This window comes from Emys orbicularis, chromosome 2 (assembly GCF_028017835.1).
Source record: "Emys orbicularis isolate rEmyOrb1 chromosome 2, rEmyOrb1.hap1, whole genome shotgun sequence".
NCBI lineage: Eukaryota > Metazoa > Chordata > Testudines > Emydidae > Emys > Emys orbicularis.
The window spans coordinates 144014408-144035684 of record NC_088684.1 but is presented as its reverse complement, the minus strand read 5'-3'; the positions used below and the strand labels follow the sequence as shown (position 1 = coordinate 144035684).

Here is a 21277-nt window from a genome sequence, read left to right as displayed (position 1 = left end):
TGCAGGATCCACCAACACAGACCCCAAAGAGCGTGGAAATAAGAAGTTACATTGCTCCACAGCCCCTAAGCCCCATCTCAACCCTCAGCTACCTTGTCTGCCCTGCACTGCAACCAACAGGCTCCGGCCACATTTGCTGCTTATAGAGTGTGGCCTTGAGAAACTGCAATGTCCTAGAGCTGTAGGTGTGTGTATTTGGGGGGGAGGGGAATGTCCCTAAACGTGGGACTGTGTCAGACTGCAAATGGTGGATGCAAGAGGTGCTACTGTAGCATTCTGGAAACCGTCCGTGAATGGGTGAGCTGTGGTTTCAGCCATGGTTACAACACCTAGCATTTGTTTTCAGGCAGCAGCTACAGAATTGAGATCTGCACGTGTGCTGGGGCAGCAGACGTATTGCCAGCGACCAACACAGAAACAGCCTGGGCACGGACACCACTGTGGTTGTGCTGCACAATACCATGGATGGCCGTAGGGTTAGGTATAAAGATGAGAGAGAGTCGCGTCTAAGACTGGGCTTATGGTTGCGCCAATCGGAGCCCTGGTCCGATGGACCGAGCAAGGTCTGTTCGCTGGGGCTCCCCTCTTGAGTCTGAGAGAGCTGTTTGAGGGAGGAGGCAGTTCCAGGGTGGAGGAGGCAAAGTCTTGCCCGTCAGACCAGCCTCCATGCCCTATTGGGGACAGGACATAGAGGGATGGGGCAGGACGACTTCAGCTGAAGTTGCTCAACAAGCAGAGCTTGTAGCTTGGCTGTGGAGAAGGCACCTTCTCCACCTGGATGATTTACCAGATAGGAGCCCCATCCAACAGAATTTACTAGGCCCATCGGACCGGGACTCCAGGGCATAGCCTTAACTCTGACCTCATAAAGACTATGACACATTAGCGAGTGACTCGCTGTCATACTGCCTAGCAGCAGGCAAGCCAGTCAGAGGCTGGAGTTGTGTGTGTGTCAGCACAACTGGGAGGGTCAGAGGTGTGTACTGTGGGTGGCTGACTGTTTGTATAAGAGGCGAGGGTGTTGTGGAGGTGAGCAGCCAGGGTGTTTCTGGAAGTGGCTGTTGCCTGAATGGTGACTTCCTGGATTTTCAGCGATTGCATGGACAGGAAATGCGCTGGAGGAACTTTAACTGAGAGTTCACATTGTTGTGCGCGGACAAATAGAGCGAGTCTGCCACTCCCTGAAACCCACTGGGCCACACACTTCCCCTCTCCGCTGACAGGAATGGGGAGACTGGCGCAGTGAAGGGGACATTTAGGAGAGACGCCAGAGATCTGGCTGGAAGGGCACTGGGACTGTCTTCTGAGGTGAGGGTGGAGCATTCCCTACATAGGTCCTCGCTCCTGGGTCCTACGCTCTGCAGCGTGGGATTGCTAGCCTGATGGCATGTGGTGGTAGGGAGAGGGGGAGAATAAAGCAGCCCCTGGGTCAGAGGGAAGGAGACCAGACAGACCCCTGGAATAAGGCAAGGAAGCTGTTAGAGCTTCTCAGTGCAAAGAAGAGACTCACTTCTGAGCATCAATCTCACTGGATCTCTCTTTAAACCTTCGCTCACGCCCGGCTGCTTCCTGCAGCTCCCGCTCCTGGTGCTCTTTGTCCAGTCGCTGCCGCTCCTCGTCCACTCTCCTCTTCTCCTCCAGCCGGCGGTTCTCCTCATCTTTCTAAGGACAGGAGCGTGCCAAGTCTGGTTAAAGCTGCCAGCACGGGAGAAAAATCCCCACAGCTCTCTCCTCACCATGTCTTCGTACTTTAATCACCAACAATCACGAGAGATTTACAGCTGGTTACTGTGTTGTCCACTACAGCTGGATGCACCGTCAGCTGGAGCGTGTGCAGCCCTGGTTGCTCTAACATCACCCTACACGCTCCTGGGAGGGCTTCAAGGACTCCACATGGAGGGCGGACCCGGAAACACAGACTCCTCCCTCAAAGACTTTGCTTGCTCATGTAAGCACAAGTCACAGAAGCCCTGACAGCAATCAGGGCCATGCCCTGAGACAGAGCCCTCCCCTTCCTGATGGGAACAGAGAACAGAAACTGGGACCTGTAGCCCAGAGGGTTAGCTTAGCCTTTATTGTAGTCAGCTGTAACACAAGGAACCTACAGGCCTGTGCCCTGTAAGACATTAGCGTAAGCAAGTTAGTATAAGTATAGTCTTGGCTTAACCACGAGATCTTGCATGATCTAAAAAATAAAAAGGAGTCATATAAAAAATGGAAACTAGGACAGATTACAAAGGATGAATATAGGCAAACAACACAGGAATGCAGGGGCAAGATTAGAAAGGCAAAGGCACAAAATGAGCTCAAACTAGCTACAGGAATAAAGGGAAACAAGAAGACTTTTTATCAATACATTAGAAGCAAGAGGAAGACCAAAGACAGGGTAGGCCCACTGCTTAGTGAAGAGGGAGAAACAGTAACAGGAAACTTGGAAATGGCAGAGATGCTTAATGACTTCTTTGTTTCGGTCTTCACCGAGAAGTCTGAAGGAATGCCTAACATAGTGAATGCTAATGGGAAGGGGGTAGGTTTAGCAGATAAAATAAAAAAAGAACAAGTTAAAAATCATTTAGAAAAGTTAGATGCCTGCAAGTCACCAGGGCCTGATGAAATGCATCCTAGAATACTCAAGGAGCTAATAGAGGAGGTATCTGAGCCTCTAGCTATTATCTTTGGAAAATCATGGGAGACGGGAGAGATTCCAGAAGACTGGAAAAGGGCAAATATAGTGCCCATCTATAAAAAGGGAAATAAAAACAACCCAGGAAACTACAGACCAGTTAGTTTAACTTCTGTGCCAGGGAAGATAATGGAGCAAGTAATTAAGGAAATCATCTGCAAACACTTGGAAGGTGGTAAGGTGATAGGGAACAGCCAGCATGGATTTGTAAAGAACAAATCATGTCAAACCAATCTGATAGCTTTCTTCGATAGGATAACGAGTCTTGTGGATAAGGGAGAAGCTGTGGATGTGGTATACCTAGACTATAGTAAGGCATTTGATACGGTCTCGCATGATATTCTTATCGATAAACTAGGCAAATACAATTTAGATGGGGCTACTATAAGGTGGGTGCATAACTGGCTGTATAACCATACTCAGAGAGTTGTTATTAATGGTTCCCAATCCTGCTGGAAAGGCATAACGAGTGGGGTTCCGCAGGGGTCTGTTTTGGGACCGGCTCTGTTCAATATCTTCATTAACGACTTAGATATTGGCATAGAAAGTACGCTTATTAAGTTTGCGGATGATACCAAACTGGGAGGGATTGCAACTGCTTTGGAGGACAGGGTCATAATTCAAAATGATCTGGACAAATTGGAGAAATGGTCTGAGTTAAACAGGATGAAGTTTAACAAAGACAAATGCAAAGTGCTCCACTTAGGAAGGAACAATCAGTTTCACACATACAGAATGGGAAGAGACTGTCTAGGAAGGAGTACAGCAGAAAGGGATCTAGGGGTTATAGTGGACCACAAGCTAAATATGAGTCAACAGTGTGATGCTGTTGCAAAAAAAGCAAACATGATTCTGGGATGTATTAACAGGTGTGTTGTGAGCAAGACACGAGAAGTCATTCTTCCGCTCTACTCTGCTCTGGTTAGGCCTCAGCTGGAGTATTGTGTCCAGTTCTGGGCACCGCATTTCAAGAAAGATGTGGAGAAATTGGAAAGGGTCCAGAGAAGAGCAACAAGAATGATTAAAGGTCTTGAGAACATGACCTATGAAGGAAGGCTGAAAGAATTGGGTTTGTTTAGTTTGGAAAAGAGAAGACTGAGAGGGGACATGATAGCAGTTTTCAGGTATCTAAAAGGGAGGAGGGAGAAAACTTGTTCACCTTAGCCTCTAAGGATAGAACAAGAAGCAATGGGCTTAAACTGCAGCAAGGGAGGTCTAGGTTGGACATTAGGAAAAAGTTCCTAACTGTCAGGGTGGTTAAACACTGGAATAAACTGCCTAGGGAGGTTGTGGAATCTCCATCTCTGGAGATATTTAAGAGTAGGTTAGATAAATGTCTATCAGGGATGGTCTAGACAGCATTTGGTCCTGCCATGCGGGCAGGGGACTGGACTCGATGACCTCTCGAGGTCCCTTCCAGTCCTAGAATCTATGAATCTATAGTCAAATAAAGTAGGCCTGTTACCCTTGTCATAGATAAATGGCCTGACAATTACCCTTAGCTTTTGGGGAACTAGGAATAGCTAGCTGAATAGCAGGAGTTGGAACCTAACGGTAACCGGTAACCACAGGAACACAGAAGTGATAACCACAAAACTGCTTGAGAACAAAGGGATGGGTATGATAATGAGAATTAATTCGTTAACCTATTGGGAAGGCCGCGAATCATTCACGGAGGTCACGGAAACCATGGCTTCCATGACTTTCCGTGACCTCCGTGAAGTTTGCAGCGCTGGTGCGGCTGACCCCAGGATCACCCCAGCAGCTGGGGAAGCCCCAGAGCCAGCCACACCAGCCGCTGCTCTGGCAGCCCCAGGCAGCTGGTCCCTCGTGCTGCCCTGGAGCAACGGTCCGGGGGCAGCAGCCGCATGGCCCTGGGCCGTCCCCCACCCCTCCCCCCAGCAGCAACAGCAGGGCCCCCGCGCTGCCCCTCCCCCCAGCAGCAGTCTTCAGGAGCGCCCCCCTCCCAGCAGGTAAGATTTAGTCACAGGTATTTTTAGTAAAAGTCATGGACAGGTCACAGGGCTGTGACTTTTTGTTTATTGCCTGTGACCTGTCCATGACTTTTACTAAAAATACCCGTGACTAAAACGTAGCCTTACCTATAGGATAAGTACACCCCAATATGATGAGGGTGAGGAGGTGAGATTTGGGCACGGCAGGCTGAGTATTAGCATGAATATTCCTGATTGGTGCTCAGGCTCTATAATAGGGCAAACCACCGTGTAGGGAGAGCGCTTTTCCATTGTTAGCTTTCCATTTGCCCCTTCGGCTCTATTGTTATCTACCATCAGTCTGGAGCATTGAGGAACCTGGACCATCGGACTCATTTGACATTCCAGAGACAGGGCTGGTTCTTGCTCTCTTACCACCAAGTCCTCAAGGAAGGGTGCAATATGTAAATCTAAGAGCTTATGCAACGAATGATACCACAGATATCCCCAGTACTGGATTATTCCCATCTATTATTGTGGCTTGGAGCTTTTCTGGCTTTATTCCTTATTTTAATACAAATTGTGAAGGCTTTGCTTTGCCTTCAGTGTGAGTGTCCCTGCCGTATATCCCAAGGGTCCCTACGCGATACTGAACCCATTGATTTCAGTTCTGTATAGCCTGATTCTGGGACAAGAACCTGGTTACCTTCAGATCAACTGGCCATCAACACAAGTACTACTGACTATTAAAAAGGATCGGGCAACAGACTCTTGCTTCCAGGGTGTCCACACTAGAGAACATTCCCCCAAACCAACCTTCCTTTGCTAACACTGGCTCAACTCCACTACAGGTATCACCGGAAGCTCTCTGCGGCAGATGGGTTGTCAACACCCATAGGAGCCATTAGCATTGTTCAGAGCAGCTTAACGCAGGTGGCGTTAACAGTATCTGCAGGTGCTGGCAACCCAGGGAGCTCCCAGCACTGAACGTGGGTGAAGTTAATAATGGTGGGAGGTTTGCAAGAGTGTCCATGTCACAGTCACCCCCTAACAGAGATTGTCACCACCTCCCTTCATGAGGCTAACCTTTAACCTCATCAACCCTGTTAACTAAATCACTCAGGTACTTATCCGGCCACCATCACCACAGTATCTGCACACCTGATAACCTCCAATACATTTAACCTCTCACACACACACACACACACTCACTCCCATGAGGTAAGGCAGGGCGCTATGGTCCCTATCCTACAGAGGAGGCACAGAGTGGCTAAGTGACTTCCCTTGGGACACTCAAAGGAAGTCTGTGGCAGAGCAGGGAATGGAAGCGCGGTCTTCCAAGACCTAGTGCGATTGCCTACCCATTGGACCATCCTTTCTCCGTCTGGCCAGGACTGAAGAAACCATCACTTGTCCCCAGTGTTTAGCCTCCTGCTCCTAGGCAGGCTCATGGCTGGTTTATACTTGGTATGCAGGCAGATTTAACTAGCCTGGTTTCTAAACCTGCCCTGAGCAGCTAATGCACAAGAGACCTGCAACACCACCCTACGTGGCAGTACCCTGGATGCCTCTAGGCCGGGACCCAGAGACAGCACTGGCTGCTCTGGTAGATGGCCTAACCTATCCAGAGCCAGCCTCACATCCTGCTGCCCCTCTCCACAGCATCTCATAGCATCCATCACCAAACGCGCCTGTCACGTATCCAAGAGGCTGCAGGAGGGAACAGAAATGACCTGAAGTGGTTCCGGTCCTTCCTCTCAGGCTGAACCCAGAGGGTCCTTATGGGGAACCCTTCCTCCAACAGCCTCATCAGTGGAGCCCCACAAGGCTCTGTCCTCTCCCCCACCTACAGGAAGCCACTGGCGGGCTGCTGAGACAACATGGGCCTGAGTGCCAGCAGGACAAGTACGACCCCCCGCTCCAGACGTCCTCCGTGTCAAATGGAGCAGCACCACTGCCTTGCTCTCTCAGTGCCTAGTCAAAATCGAAAGAGCAGCTGGCCAAGCTGAGCCCAGGCCAGACTGGGCAGCGGGGAGGCTTTGGAGAACTTGCTTCCTTTGTAACATCGCCCACTGTCAAGGGCACCTGCCCTCAGATTGTTAGCTTGGTTTTCAGACTCCTCTGTGCTACCACATGCCCCAACAGGCAGTGGGACAAAACATGCCCACTTCCTGCTGGGACTGGCGGGGAGATTGTCCCATCAGACACAGCCCTGGCCACGGAAATGCTCACATCCGGGACCTGCAGGCTTCATTGTCACAGCTCGGGATTTAGATCCAGGGATGAGTCAAACACCCGTTAAGGACTGCAGCGGCCTGACTGCTTAACCAAACCCGCCGCAGCATTCCACTCAGCGCACTGGTTCCGTAGTCACAGCCCTCTTGGGATCCGACCTATTTCCCCAAGAGACACCTTCCCCTCCAGAGCCATGACCTCCCATAACAGCTACACCCCACTTCATCCATGAACCTGCCGACCATCAGTGGGAGCCTCGAGAGGGCAGGACTCTCGCTGGAGCTAGACCAGACTACGGAACTCACTGCTACAAGAGAGAAGAGACCACAAACCTCAGTATATTCAGAACCCTTCCTTGATTTGGCTTCCCCTCAGTAAGTTCTTCACTCTCTCTCTCTCTCTCTCTCTCTCTCTCTCTCTCTCACACACACACACACACACACCCCCCAAGCTAATGAATCAAAAAGCGGGGAAAGAAGAACAGAGCTTATTGTTATTTTGGAAGCTCTCAGGTGTTATGAGATGAGGACCAAATAAGAATCTAGACAGACCTTGAGGGACAGTGACACAGAGATGAGCTGCCTAGATATGAAAACTGACATGTCTCCAGTTAATTTTCACCTGAAGCACAATTTCCTTCCAGCCTCACTCCTGTATTTTGGGTTCTGCTTACAAACCCGGCAGGACACGCGGGAGTCAGGACAGTCCCCAATACTTTTTCCAGTCACTTCTATAGCAGCTGGAAACAGCCACCCCCACTAAAGCAGAACAAACCCTTCCCATGCCATGAATCCATTATCCAGTAGTCAGCAAAACCCAGCCTTAGGAAGGGGAGGAAGAGGCAGTTAGTGACAAAAAAGCTCACGTTAAATCCAAACACCTTACCCAAATCAAGCCTCCCTCACCAATCCAATGCTCGGGGACTCACCTCTGCTTTAGCCCAGAAGTTATCTTTACCGACCCTCTTGATTTCAGACATGGCATTTGTCTTCTGGTAGACAGAACCCTGGAGGTGGACAAGAGAAGCACACAGCTGAGGCACTCTGTATATAATCAGGATCTAGTTGTCAGAAAATTGCAGCAGACTGGCAATACAGCCCAGCATCTTTCAGGTTCCCCTCCCAGGATAGTGCGCCCATAACTGTTCAACAGGACCATTAAGTGCCTGCTTCTGTACAACCGGCCATGTGGTCTCCACATTCCCCCAACCTTGGAGAGGGCCCTGGAAAGGGAAAGCCCAATGGAATGTTGAAAGCCAGTTTATGACTCCGCATGAGCCAGAGCCTGAAGTCTGGCCCAGAGAGAGACAGGAAGTTGTAATCTGAGAGCTGCATTTTAGAGACAGACAAAACTGGCAGGATGAGGGAGGGAAATTACCCAAAAGGAAAAAGACAGTGGTAAATATATAGATATTTGAAGAATAAGTCCCCGGCCCCACCTTGCCATGTGGCAGAAGCTAAGGAGCTGAGAGCTCATCACTGGATCAGCAAACGATCTTCAATAACAAGAGAAAGGAAGACAGACACAAATAGCAATGAAACAGCACCAAGACACAGATGATTAAGAAGATCAAGAAAGTACCATTCAGTGACCAAGCTGAGACGGTCAGCAACCTGTCCCTGACGTATTGCGTGTGTGGATCTTTTCTAGTGTTGAGATGAGCTGATGCTTGTACAGTGTTTGAAAAGTGAAAGCGCAAAAATCGATGTTTGAAATTGAAAAGCATTTGCTCTTCTTGTGAGCTAACACACGTGAACTCTAACATCTTGGGAGGGGTGCTTTAGAAATTCCAGTGTTGTTGCTTTGGAGTCACTACAGACAAGACAACACTTGAGAATACACTGAGGCCGGTCTCTCATTTCGCCCCGGCACTAGCCATCAGCTCCAGAGAAAGAAGTTCTGAGATACAGAGGGTGAGGCCATGAAGGATACCACGGCTAGCTTCAGGACAAGGGCACCGTCACACCAGGATCAGAGTCGAGCAGCCCTATTTGCCGCGCAGCTGAGACACTGGCAGCTAGATCCCTGCTGTCCCTGCAGCCCAGGGGTGCAAAGGTTACTTAGAAAGGTCCCAGGAACTCACCACTGGCGTCTGAGGGCCTGAATCCTGGAACCTGCTACTTTCTTTATGGAAGTTGTAGTTTGCACCGGAAGCCTTGGCAACTTTCTCCATGATTGAGTCAGGTTCCACGTCCTCCTCCGCCCGAGCATTTATCGTCACATGGGCGCCCTGGGCAGAGAAAAAGAGCAGCACAGTTAGGAGAAACTTGACTCCGAGGGCTAAAGGACGACATCCTTCTGCCGAAAGACACACACTGCCGCAGAGTGACCCAAGAGCAGACTGGCCTGATTTCACCACTGCACGTGCGGGGCAGACACTTCCTATGGGAACAGAGGCCTCCAATCCCTCTGGCTGCCTTTTGTACGAACCCCGCAGAGGGGAAGGAAGGGAGAGGCAAAGGGAGCCATTAAGATCTGGTCCCACACTTCATGGAGTGTGAAGTGGCACGGTCAGGCTGCTGCTGTCACCCATTCTCCTCCAGCTCCTGACGAGGATGCTGGGCTGACCTGAACTTTCCACTTTAGAGACCTGAGCCACAAGTTTCTGGACTCAATACTGAATCTAAAACAGAAAGGATAAAGGAACCCCAAGGTCAAGGGACTGAAAGAGAGAGGGCAGAAGGAGACATGACACGTTACTGCACTGAAAGCAGGGTTTAAAGAAGCCATTTGCCCACAAATTGCAGCTCAAAGGGCTGCCAGATATGAGGGAGAACTGTTAATCTAACAGGTAAATATTCACAACGTAAGAGAGAATGCGTGTTTGTAGCTCTCCCCTCTCGTGTGGTCTCTTTTTCCATCAGAAACTATTTTTCATCGGGGAAACCCCCTAAAACACATTGGTTCTCAAAGAAACTTAGAAGAACGTGTCTACCAGCAACAAGCCCCCACGGGATGCTCAACAGGTTCACTTCACAGGTGGTTAAGGGGACTCAGCTGAGTGCCAACGGCATTTTAACACACACCCTGCTGTGGCTTTCTGCTGTGTTTCTGTTCCAGGAGAAGCCCATGCTCACCCGGGAAGATCCCAGGCTGTAAATATGGAGTGGCCAGAGCCCTGCAATACTTGCTGGCCTCCCTCGGGCCTTTCCCAGCAGGAAGGACAAAAAGCCAGGGCTGCAGATCTGGAATAAAAGGGAGGCCAAACAACAGCAAAGGGAGGGTCCAGGGAGATCATCATAAAAACATGACTGTACCTTTAAGAAGTTTGCTACAGTGCTGACATGGTTGGCACAAGCTCCCTTTCTCACATCGTTCACGCCTTCGCCAGTCTGCAAAGAGAAACCATCAGTACCTAGAACCTCATCTCAAGGACTGTGTAGCACTCAACTGAGACAAGCCTCCCCTTGCATGGCTCCTTGAAACAGGACATCACAGCTATCACCCATGCTAGGGTGAGGTGGAGGCCAGATTGAGGGGAAGAGATGCTGCATGTCCAAGGCAAAGCTCTGGCAGCATTACTTAAAGTGAAGGAGAGGAATGCAAGAGATGAATGTAAAATAAGCATCCAAGTGGCAGACCCCCTCTCTGCTAACCCTCTCCAGAGCTACCAGTGTCTGGTTCCTCGAGAACAGGATCCTACTCCCAGACACTGGGCCTGTAAACCTGGCTGCCATCTTAGCTGACACACCAGGGATTGAACTGAGAACCTCAGCGGCTGAAAGCAAGAGTTGCTACAGCTTGAGCTGAACAGCCAAGGTGCCAAAGGTGGGGCTGCAACAGACGCGCATCTTCCCCCGGATCAGGCCCAGAGGGTGACCTGTAACACACATGGATCAGTGCATTAAGGACCATCACAAAACTCACCACCTTCTGCTCTAAGCGCAGGCACTTTCTTTGACCAGCCTTCTAACATCAATACGAAGCAACACGTACATTTCAAAAAACCTAACACCCTCCCAAAACAAGACACTCCACTGCACAGGCTTCTCCCCCGGCGAGAGGGCTGAGAGAAAAAACAACATGCGGCAGACCTGTCGTCACATGGCTTCCACTGTACTGCTGGAAGGCGCTCAGATACTACAGTGACGAGCACAGTACAACAACCTATACAGAATAAAGAACAGTGCTGTGCATGCTCTGTTTGTGGAATCTCAACTCCAAGTTTTCCTCACTTTCAAACATTTTATTCTAGCTATAATGCTCTAGAGAGGTTATTTTCAAGATATTTACAGCTTTAATAACCTTAACCTAAACAACCCAATAATATTTACTGCTAGCTTAACTACCATACTAATCCATGGTGCGCCCACACCTTGAATACTGTGTCCAGTTCTGGTCAGCCCATCTCAAAAGGATATAGTTGAAATGGACACGGTTCAGTGAAGGGCAACAAAGATGATCGAGGGTATGGAATGGCTTCCATACGAGGAGACACTAAAAATATTAAGACTGTTTAGCTAAAAGAGAGATAATTAAGGGGGAAGCTATGATAGAAGTTCTATAAAATCATGAATGGTGTGTGTGTGGGGGGGGGAAATGAATAGGGTTCCCACAAAACAAAAACCAGAGGTCACACCATGAAATTAACAGGCAGCAGGTTTAATACAATAAAGAGGAAATACTTTTTCACACAACATACAATTAACCTGCGGAACTGTGCCATGACGGCCAAAGTATAACTGTGTTCAAAAAAGAACTGGCTAAGTTCATGGAGGACAGGTCCATCAGTGGCTATTAGCCAAGATGGTCAGAGATGCATCCCATGTTCTGGATGTCCCTAAACCTCTGACTACCAGAAATGGGGAGGGGAAGATGGGTGGATCATGACAACTGCCCTGTTCTGTACACTCCCCCTGAAGCTCTGGTACTGGCCACTGCTGGAGACACGATAACGGGCTAGAAGGACCACTGGTTTGACCTAGTATAAATTAAATTAAATTAATGGAGATATCCCATCTCCTAGAACTGGAAGGGACCTTGAAAGGTCATCGAGTCCAGCCCCCTGCCTTCACTAGCAGGACCAAGTACTGATTTTTGCCCCAGATCCCTAAGTGGCCCCCTCAAGGATTGAACTCACAACCCTGGGTTTAGCAGGCCAATGCTCAAACCACTGAGCTATCCCTCCCCCCGCCCCCCGAACTGATGTCAGTTCTTATCCTCTTAACAAGAACAGAGCACCTCAGAAGGCCTAGGAACATCTCCCCATTTTGTTCATCTGAATTCTTAGCATTTTGCAGTGCACTAGAGATTTGCATGTGTTTTTCGGGGAGTCTCACTCTGGCCCCGAAGGCATTCCAAGCATTAGCTATCTATAAGGCAAAGTTTTTGTCATGGATATTTTTAGTAATAAGTCAGGGACAGGTCATTGGCAATAACAAAAAGTCACAGAAGCCCTTGAGGGGAGGCGGATTCAGCACCCACTGCAGCTGGGGCTCCTGAGTCCCCCACCGCTGCGGGGCTGGGCTGCTGTGGGGTCTCCCCAGCCACCCACTGCAGCTGGGCAGCTGCAGGGCCCCCCCAGCAGGGTAGGGGCTACGAAGGAGGGCTGGCTGGGAGCTCCAGCCCCAGGGCAGAAGATGTCACAGAGGTCAATGGAAGTCACGGATTCCGTGACATAATCGCAACCTTAGCTTTCTAGATGCTGGCAGCTCTGGTTCAAGGGTGTATCCTTTCCCACCTGGAGAGAGAATCAAACATGTACCTAAGGCTCCACATTCTAACAGAAACAGTCCATCTCTACTTACCCAATTGATGATGACGTACTTGGGAAGGCCAGAGTTGGGATCCTTTACCCGACAGAAAGCGTACATCACCTTACCACTGTTGAGCTCCTCCACCAGCTCCTCCAGGCCGCCATCTATACAGTTATTTCCACAGAGGGAGAAAGGGAGAGAGATAAGCAGAGTGAGATTGAGCCAACCATCTCAGTCTTGAGAAGAGGAAAAATTACTGTGAGCGTCCCTCAGAAAAACATCCAACTAAGAAACAAACTGTTGAGAAAATAAAACTGAACTGTCAGCAGTCTAACAGTGATGAGTCCATGAAAACGGGACCTGAGAGTTTGTCTGCTTCTGTTGCTTATTCCTACCTAACGTCATAATGATGTTATACAAAATACTAAAGACATCTATCCAAGGCCCCAGGCACCCTAACATAACCACGCAACAAATAAAATTAAACCTCAGCAAAGCTGAAACCAGTTCCACAGGAACTCGGGAGGGCAGCCAGCTTTCATCATCTAGGAAGACCCTGAGCTTTTTCTCCAGAGCCTTGCCAAGCAGGTGTCTCTTGCAGTGTGCCCTGAAAGTCAGAGTTGGGCTTTTTCAGACCAAGGCGGGAGAGCAAGTTCCAGAGTCCTGGAGCCCTCACAGAGAACGCCTTGCCAGCCACCCCTCTCCTCTATAATGAGGGGGATCCAGTTTGAGCACCCCCGCTAACCACAGCTGTGGCAGTATGGCCTGGGAGAGGGGAGATTCCTCAGGGAGGCCAGTCCCAGGCCACTTAGGGCTTTAGCGGTCATCACCAACATCTTGAACTCCACCCTAAGACCAATGGGCACCCAGTGCTGACCCTACAGCACTACTGTCACTTGTTCCCAGCAGAATGCCCCACTCGATAACCAAGTCACTACACTCTGCACCAGCTTCGGTCTCTGAACGGCTCTAAGGTGCAGCCCCACGTAGAGCACATGGCAACAGTCTCACCGAGATGACAAGGGCCTGAACAACATCCGAAAGAAAAGGAACAACCTCCTAGCCAAACACAGATGGTAAAAAGCTGACTGGGTTACTGCTGAAATCATCAAACAGCAACTTGGGGTCGAGAGTCACCCCTAAGCTGCAAACACCATTAATGAATGGCGGAAGTACTCCTCCAATCAAAGAGGCCGATATTACTTCCACCATCTCCTCCAGCTGCTTCCCCCAACCCACCATCTTCACCTCAGTCCTGTCCAGGCCCAGCTTCAGCCAGCTCACTCTTGTTCATGCCCCAATCTCCACTAGACACTATGGCAAGACTTCCTGTCTCTTGAAGAGAACAGATCACCGGCCGGTGTGAGTCCTCCATCAGTGCACGTGGACACACAGAACAAGCACAGCCCCCAATGAGAGTCCTATCTGTGGATGTGTACAGTCCCCACTCCTGAAACTCAGCCCTTGGTGAGATGGGGAGATGTCTCCTATTGCTTGGCCATGAGCAGTCAGAACAAACTCAGCTCCTGGTGAGAGGCCTCCACCTAAACGAACAAATCCACACAGCTCTGCTACGGTTTGCAATTTTATAGATCGTATGGAAGAGGTAGGACTCTTCAGAGCCCTGACATCCTTAAAAACATCCCTTCACATTTCACCTGGAAAGAGGCCAGATTCCTACAGGGTCTAAAATAAAAAGCATGTCAAATGAAAACCACTCTTACCATAAATGGACATATATTCCAAGGCACTTCATTGTAATTAAATATTTCAATACAGTGACTGTTTTCAAAGCTGTAGCAGATGGCGCTAAACTCTACACACAAGTTTGTACATGAAGTTGTATTGAAACAGTAATGGGCACATCCTGGTCCCATTAAAGTCAATGGGAGTTATCATTGATTTCTATGGGATCCAGATTCCTTAAAGTAATATGCATAAGAGAACATGGCAGGAACAGAGGCTCAGGAACGAACACCGGTCACCTCTTTGGATGTGGCTTCTTGAAGGGGCTCCCGTTTAACGCGAAACTAGACCAGCTTGACAAAGTCTCCAGCTGCGTGTTCCTTCCTCCCATTTCATTTTAGCAGCAAGCTCAAAATAAGAGAACATGCACACACACAAACAGGAAAGCCAGCTTCCCCCGAACTCCCTGCACAGGCATCTGGTCAGCACAACCGGTTTCTTGGCAGCCAGCAGCACCCACAGCAGTGTGATCTGTAGGTGTAACAGGACACGAGACACTCCACTATGCAGCTAAATTAGCTGCAAACGTAGGTGGTTTCTAGACACCTTCAGATTTTCACCATTACTGTGGTTACTCTGTTGTGTAAGAAGAGTTTGCTAGGTACTTTTCCAATAAAAAACTGCCATGTCTGCAATCTGCCATACACAGAGCAGTGCTATGGATGTTACACATGGACCCACAGTTGCAGGAAAAAGATGGGATGAGCCTATGCTAGGATATCATTTGAGAGATGGTCTGGACTAACTGAACAGTGTCAGAATGCAGTTTATGTACAAAGAGGTGGAGTTAAGACTATGTGGGCAACATTAACTTTGTCCTTTTCTGGCTCTTGCGTGCAGCCTTCCTGCTTCATTAACAGTGCAAGTTAATATCTGGCACCTTAATAACCAGGCACCAGCCTCAAGAGAATTTTGAGCATCCGAACTACTGGCCTAGACTGCAACAGAACACCCAACATGCTTACCGGAGGCCACCAGGAAGAAGCCCCTCAGCAGCAAAGCTCCTAAGCTGCATCAAAGCAGGGCGCCCTCCTATGCATGGGAACTGTCCCTTGTTCCCTGTTCACCTTACAAGGACCACATGCAGGGCTGACTTAACTGCACATGTGGGGTCAGGCTGGTCTTCTTCAACTTCCCATTTTATGAGGTTAGCAGGAATGTGGGCGAAATTCAACTGAGCTTGTGCAGCACAAGGTTTTCAAAGCTCATTTTCACAGGACTCGCAAAGGCCTTCCCTGCCAAATTTCAACTTCAGTTTCCCCGCTCCTAGCTGTTGCGTGTGTACGGCTCCTCAAAAAAATTCTTGTCAAGAAGTTACATCATGGGGAAAGTGCATTCCTCCTCCCCCCAACAGCTGATATTCAAACTTTAAAAGGAAAAAGAAAATACACCCTCAGGCAGTGGCCAAGCCTTCAATATCTCAGCCTGGATGTTGAAAGGGATGAGAGTGTGACAAGAGGGATTTAGAATAGAAAGTGCTACATTACCCACGATACCTCTCCACCTATAATTAAATGCTAAAAACTACCATGAGTACAACATTAACACTGGAGTAGTAATCGAGTGCTCACATGTCAGTAAAATTTCACCATCCAAGGTTCCTCCTGCAGTGTTGGCTCAACCACATTTAACCACCACAAAATGTATGAGTTGCGCATTAATCATCAGGCATTGGTAGCAATTCCAGAATGAAGGTTGCATTTAGATTTGCACTTGAAGCAGGACTAAAATCCCTATTTCCCCCACAATTAAATAGTTCTACTCAGTCTCCAAATTTAGCCCAGTCATTTCAGATGACAAATAAATTTTCCATGTGATGTTTTCAGAAAAATACTCACTAGCTTTTGCAGAAAAAAGGTTTAGAAACTCTCCCTTTTGCAGCTGTCTTGACAATCTCACTTCTGGGGGGTTTCCTCTTGACAACCTTCGTCCCAACAACCACCAAACTTTTCACACACTCTAATAACATCTCAGATCCAGAACACCGCTGAACTTTTAAAATCAAAAGTAAAGAGTTGTAACCACCTTATGTCATCAGGCAAGGAAAGCCAACAGAGCCACTCAGCTTTGTCAGCAACTTCCATTTTCAAAGCAACAGGGGTCAAGCTGCCTCTGTAGGAGAGCTCCATCTTGAGTCTGGATTTCAGCTTTCCTCTTCTCCCACCATATCTTAGCCCTGTTAGTAAGAAGGAGCTACAGAAAGCACCCTGTGAGCCTAACTAAATCAGTGAAGATGTGGGTGCAGCCTAGGCCCAAAATTCAGCTATAGGGTTGGGGCAGAGACATGAGGGGAGCCAAGCACAAAGGCTGGCAGTGGGGCTGTAGAGCAGAGATGGAGAGCCGAGCTAAGAAGTGACCTTCCAGATTCTCCGTTCCGGAGGCCCTACTCCCTTAGCCCCATTCCAAACAGAACATTATGTCCTTTGCCTTATGAATATTTTCACTCACTGAAATGAAGATAATGATCCTTCTGTCTGGAAGGCAATTTAATGGGATGGGGAGACCCCTAAAATTAGGGCATCCGGAAATCGGGCTTGGAAAAGTGGGGTCTGGCAGCTCAGCCCCGCTGCCAAATTCCTTGGCTCCTTCCTTTACCTATGCCCTTCCCTAGCAGTTAAACCTCGATTCCCAGTCTGACAGATTTCTCTCACTCAGGAGCTCAGCTGTGGGTTGGAGAAGCTGAGTGAAGAGCTCTTAGCTCCTCTACTGCGGGACCTCCAGCTACAAGTATCCCTTTCTTCCTGCCCCTATTGCTATCACCGACAGGGCAGGGACAAGGAAAGGAAGAGTTGCAGAGTTACCAGCTGAGCAGTTTCTCCCCCAGACAAACCTGCTGTTCTCCAGAGGGGAGTCCTAGTTTGGCAGACTGGAGGCGGCTTGCTTGACTGGACTGCTACAGGTCTCCTAGGGTCTCAGGGGCGTGAACGCATCTAATGTGCCAATGTTTAAAATTTGATTGTGGTAGACAAGTAGGGTGGCATGGGAGGGAGCAGGGCTGCACGGGGTGTGCCTGTGTGAGAAAACACAGGCGAGGAGCGCAGTTCTGCAGAGGGCATAGGCGATATCAAGGCCCCAATCAGCAGAGGCCACGTTGCTAGTTACTCATGTGAATAACTACCCACAATGATACACATGTTTATTACAAACCTGTCCAATCCCTGAAACAAAAATACTTATTAATTTGGAGTGAAGGTTCCTAGTTGCATGAACTTTAAAAAGCAGGGAAAATAAGCAGCTCTATCATTCGACACACTATCTACGCTCCACTCATTCTCAACTTCAAATGCCTCTCTTCGACCATCATGGCCCTTATACCTCCGCTCCACAGCGGCCACATATCGCCTTAACACTAACCATAAACACACTACATCAAGGCAGATTTTAGTTCTGCAACTCTACATAAAAATACTACACCGGGAACCATCACAAACAGCCACACATCACCCCTTCACGGGTTTCCTGAACACGACCAAAAAACCATCCTTCAGCTACCATTTGCAGAGCAACACTGCCCTTCATTTTGCATCCAATTCAAAACCACACACAGAGCTACGTACAAGACAATTTCTCAAGGTCACACCAACCCTGTGTTAGTCACATAAACGTATAACCAGCAAACATGGTTGGCATTCAAGGGTGCCTGTTAGTTGCTGCGTGTGGCGACACGGGGGATGTGAAAGGAAAATATGAGGCTGGGAAAGGAAACTGATGAATGGAACACAGACGAAATGATAAAAATACTTATTTCCTTGCTTTTAAGATGTGTGTTGGTGGGACCTACAGTTTAGCACCCTTAGCTGTAAATGAGTATGTTTTCATGTGGAAATCAGCAAGATATTAAGTGTTGCATGTAACGGGGAAACCCGAATCAGAAAATACTCTATATGGACAGTAAGTCAGAATTATTGTCATAAGTCACCTTGACTTCAGAGTGTGTGGCTGTGCTACCTTTCTGTTGCATTAACCCTAGTTGTGTTAAAATACAACAGGAATGAACTGAACTGTGAAGAGTTAAAAAGAGGTACAGGATTATTATTTTTTCAAGTTTCTTTAAAAAAAACAAAAAAACAACAGAAAAACCCACACAAAAGGGGAAGGAAAAGAAAATGAGCCAAGGCTGTTTTGAGAGTGATTGAAACTTGCCTTCATGTTACACGTGACATCACAGTCCCCTACCAACTGCCACTCTTTCTGCTTTTACGCTGCACCCCTTCATTGGAAAAGCATCACCACCAGGCACTGTTACTGGGTCACTGAAAAAGCTAAAGGTGCATTTCTACCTAGGGTGACCAGATGTCCCGATTTTATAGGGACAGTCCCGATTTTTGGGTCTTTTTCTTATATAGGCCCCTATTACCCCTCATCCCCTGTCCCGATTTTTCACATTTGCTGTCTGGTCACCCTATTTCTACCTTACGTCCCACAGTAATGTGTCCCAGGGTCTAATCCAGGACTCTTCACAACGTCTTCCGTGAGTCTGAGCAAGCAGCAAGGGGCTGAGACCACAGCCCCAGAAAGAAATGTCCTTTGTTAAGCAACTGGGGTGGAAGAGGAGGTAGAATCTCCATCCCCAGAGCTATTCCATACAAACACTGGACACCAACAGCCAGCAGTGGGTAACAAAGCTGAACAGACATCACAACCCTGTCAAGCTAAACCATACCACCTTCTATGCACACACTCAGCAACCAAGGATTCATCCTGACCCCAAATGGGCACAGCTGCCCCACATAGGAGGTGGCCTTTCCCAGATGCACTCACCTCCAGTGCCAGCCACTCGCAGATCATTACTGTTGCCTTCGTAGGTAAACAAAGCCCTGAAATAAAGCGTAGGGGTGACATTTTAGCAACCAATGCACCATTATTCCTCACCAGCCCAGTCTTCTGCTGCACCCCCTCTCCCCAGAGCGGATGCTAGCACCCTCCTCACCACCATCCTGACTGTTTCCCTCCCTTCTTCATATGCATCCCAGGTGCCATACAGTCTCCACCCCATCCCATCCCCTCTTGTGTCATCCTGGCAGCCATCCACTTCCCCACCACTCCTCTCCTACACCAACCCACTTGCTCACGCACACACACAACTTTCTCCAACCACTAACCCACAGCTGGCGCTATGCCACCCCAACCAGCATGGCCCCAGCGCCATCTAAGCTAATGTGACCCACACGTGCCTCCCCTGCCTTGAGGCCCCACAGCTAATGCCCTGCCCCAGCAAGCCCACCCCCCATCTGCATCTCCATCACCCCCATGCCCTACTGCGAGGGAAGAGGAAGTGAACCATTCTGAGCTGGGGGGAGGGTGTCTGGGGAGGTGCCAGTCCTCCTGGGGTGGGGGATGGTACAAGAGGGCGTGCCCAGTCCCCGAAAGTGGGGGGCCCGGCGGGGCGCAGGGCCGGTCCCGGGGAGGGGAAGCCCAGGAGGGGGCGGCACAGAGCCAGTCCGGGGTCGGCGGGCTGGATGGGTGGCAGAGCCAGTCCCCGGCAGTGGGGATGGATGGAGAACAGGAGGGGGGCCAGGGCCGGGAACGGGGAGAGGGACCCGGCGGACTGGATGGGGGCGGGGCCGGTCCCCAGCAGTGGGGGGCCCGGCAGGGGGGTGGATGGGGGCGGGGCTGGTCCCCACCAGTGGGGGGCCCGGGAAGGGGGCCCGGCGGGAGGAGGGGGCGGGTGGGGGCGGGACCGCTCCCGGGGAGGGGGGCAGGGTGGGGGCCGTGGGGGAGGGGACTCGGCCCCGGCCCCTCACCAGTCGGTCGGGCTCCTCTCGGCCACCACCCGGCCATAGGCCTCCTGCAGCGCCGGCCCGTTCCTGCTCAGGTTCAGCGCCATGGAGCCGCCTCCGCCCCGCCGCCTTCCGGCTCCTCCCGGCCGCGCCGCGATGGGGCGGGGCCGTGGGGGGGCGGGCAAAGCCGCGGGCCGGCCCCGAGCAATCAGACACCCCCCCGCCACATCCCCCTCACCAGACACCCCCCGTGACATCCCCTACAGACACCCCCGTCACAGACACCCCCCTCCCCCCCAGACACCCCCCGTCACATCCCCCCCACAGACACACCCCCACCACACAGCCCCCCCATCACATCCCCCCCACCAGACACCCCCAGACATCACCCCCCAGACACCCACAGACACCTCCCTTCCCTCCCCACAGACACCCTCCCGTCACACACACCCCACAGACACCCCACCACCGCATCCCCCCCACAGACACCCCACCACCACATCCCCCCGTCACATCCCCCCCACAGACACCCCCAGATACACACCCCACAGACACCCCCATCACAGACACCCCCCTCCCCCACAGACACCCCCGTCACACACACCCCACAGACACCCCCATCACATACCCCCCACTGACACCCCCCCACCACATCCCCCCACAGACACACACCCCACAGACACCCCCTGCCACATCTGCCCCACAGACACCCCCCCACCGACACCCCCTAATCCATCCCCACATACCTTATTCCTACATCCCTCCCAAAACATCCCTCTGTCCCCCCACAGACACCCCCTACACTCCACACACCATCCCCAGACACCTCATTCCGACACCCCCAGACACCCCTGCAACATCCCCTCCACAGACACCCCCACAACAGCCCCCCAACACCATCCCCAGACACCTCATTCCTACACCCCCACAACATCCCCCAACACCACACCCCCACAACATCCCCCAGCCTCCCAACAGACACCTCCTACACCACACCCCCTATATCGTCACCAGACACCTCATTCCTATACCCCCAGACACCCCATTCCTACACCCCCAGACACCCACACCCCCAACACCATCCCCAGACACCTCATTCCTACACCCCCACAACATCCCCCAACACCCCACCCCCACAACATCCCCCAGCCTCCCAACAGACACCTCCTACACCACACCCCCTATATCGTCACCAGACACCTCATTCCTATACCCCCAGACACCCCATTCCTACACCCTCAGACACCCACACCCCCAACACCA

General features: G+C 50.4%; 1 protein-coding gene across 2 annotated transcripts in view; it reads right to left on the bottom strand.

The window, feature by feature from the left end:
- DBNL (drebrin like) overlaps positions 1 to 20129 on the bottom strand; it is a 36961-nt gene extending 16832 nt beyond the window's left edge. For both annotated transcript variants that reach the window (XM_065397617.1, XM_065397618.1), the window contains exons 1-7: positions 20039 to 20129; positions 19056 to 19111; positions 12600 to 12712; positions 10110 to 10184; positions 8936 to 9082; positions 7781 to 7858; positions 1511 to 1662 (exon numbers count right to left, since the gene is read on the bottom strand). In XM_065397617.1, the coding sequence (XP_065253689.1) occupies positions 1511 to 1662; positions 7781 to 7858; positions 8936 to 9082; positions 10110 to 10184; positions 12600 to 12712; positions 19056 to 19111; positions 20039 to 20121 (704 nt within the window). In that variant the 5' untranslated portion in view covers positions 20122 to 20129. The remainder of the gene's footprint in view (positions 1 to 1510; positions 1663 to 7780; positions 7859 to 8935; positions 9083 to 10109; positions 10185 to 12599; positions 12713 to 19055; positions 19112 to 20038) is intronic.
- Positions 20130 to 21277: the final 1148 nt, after the last annotated feature.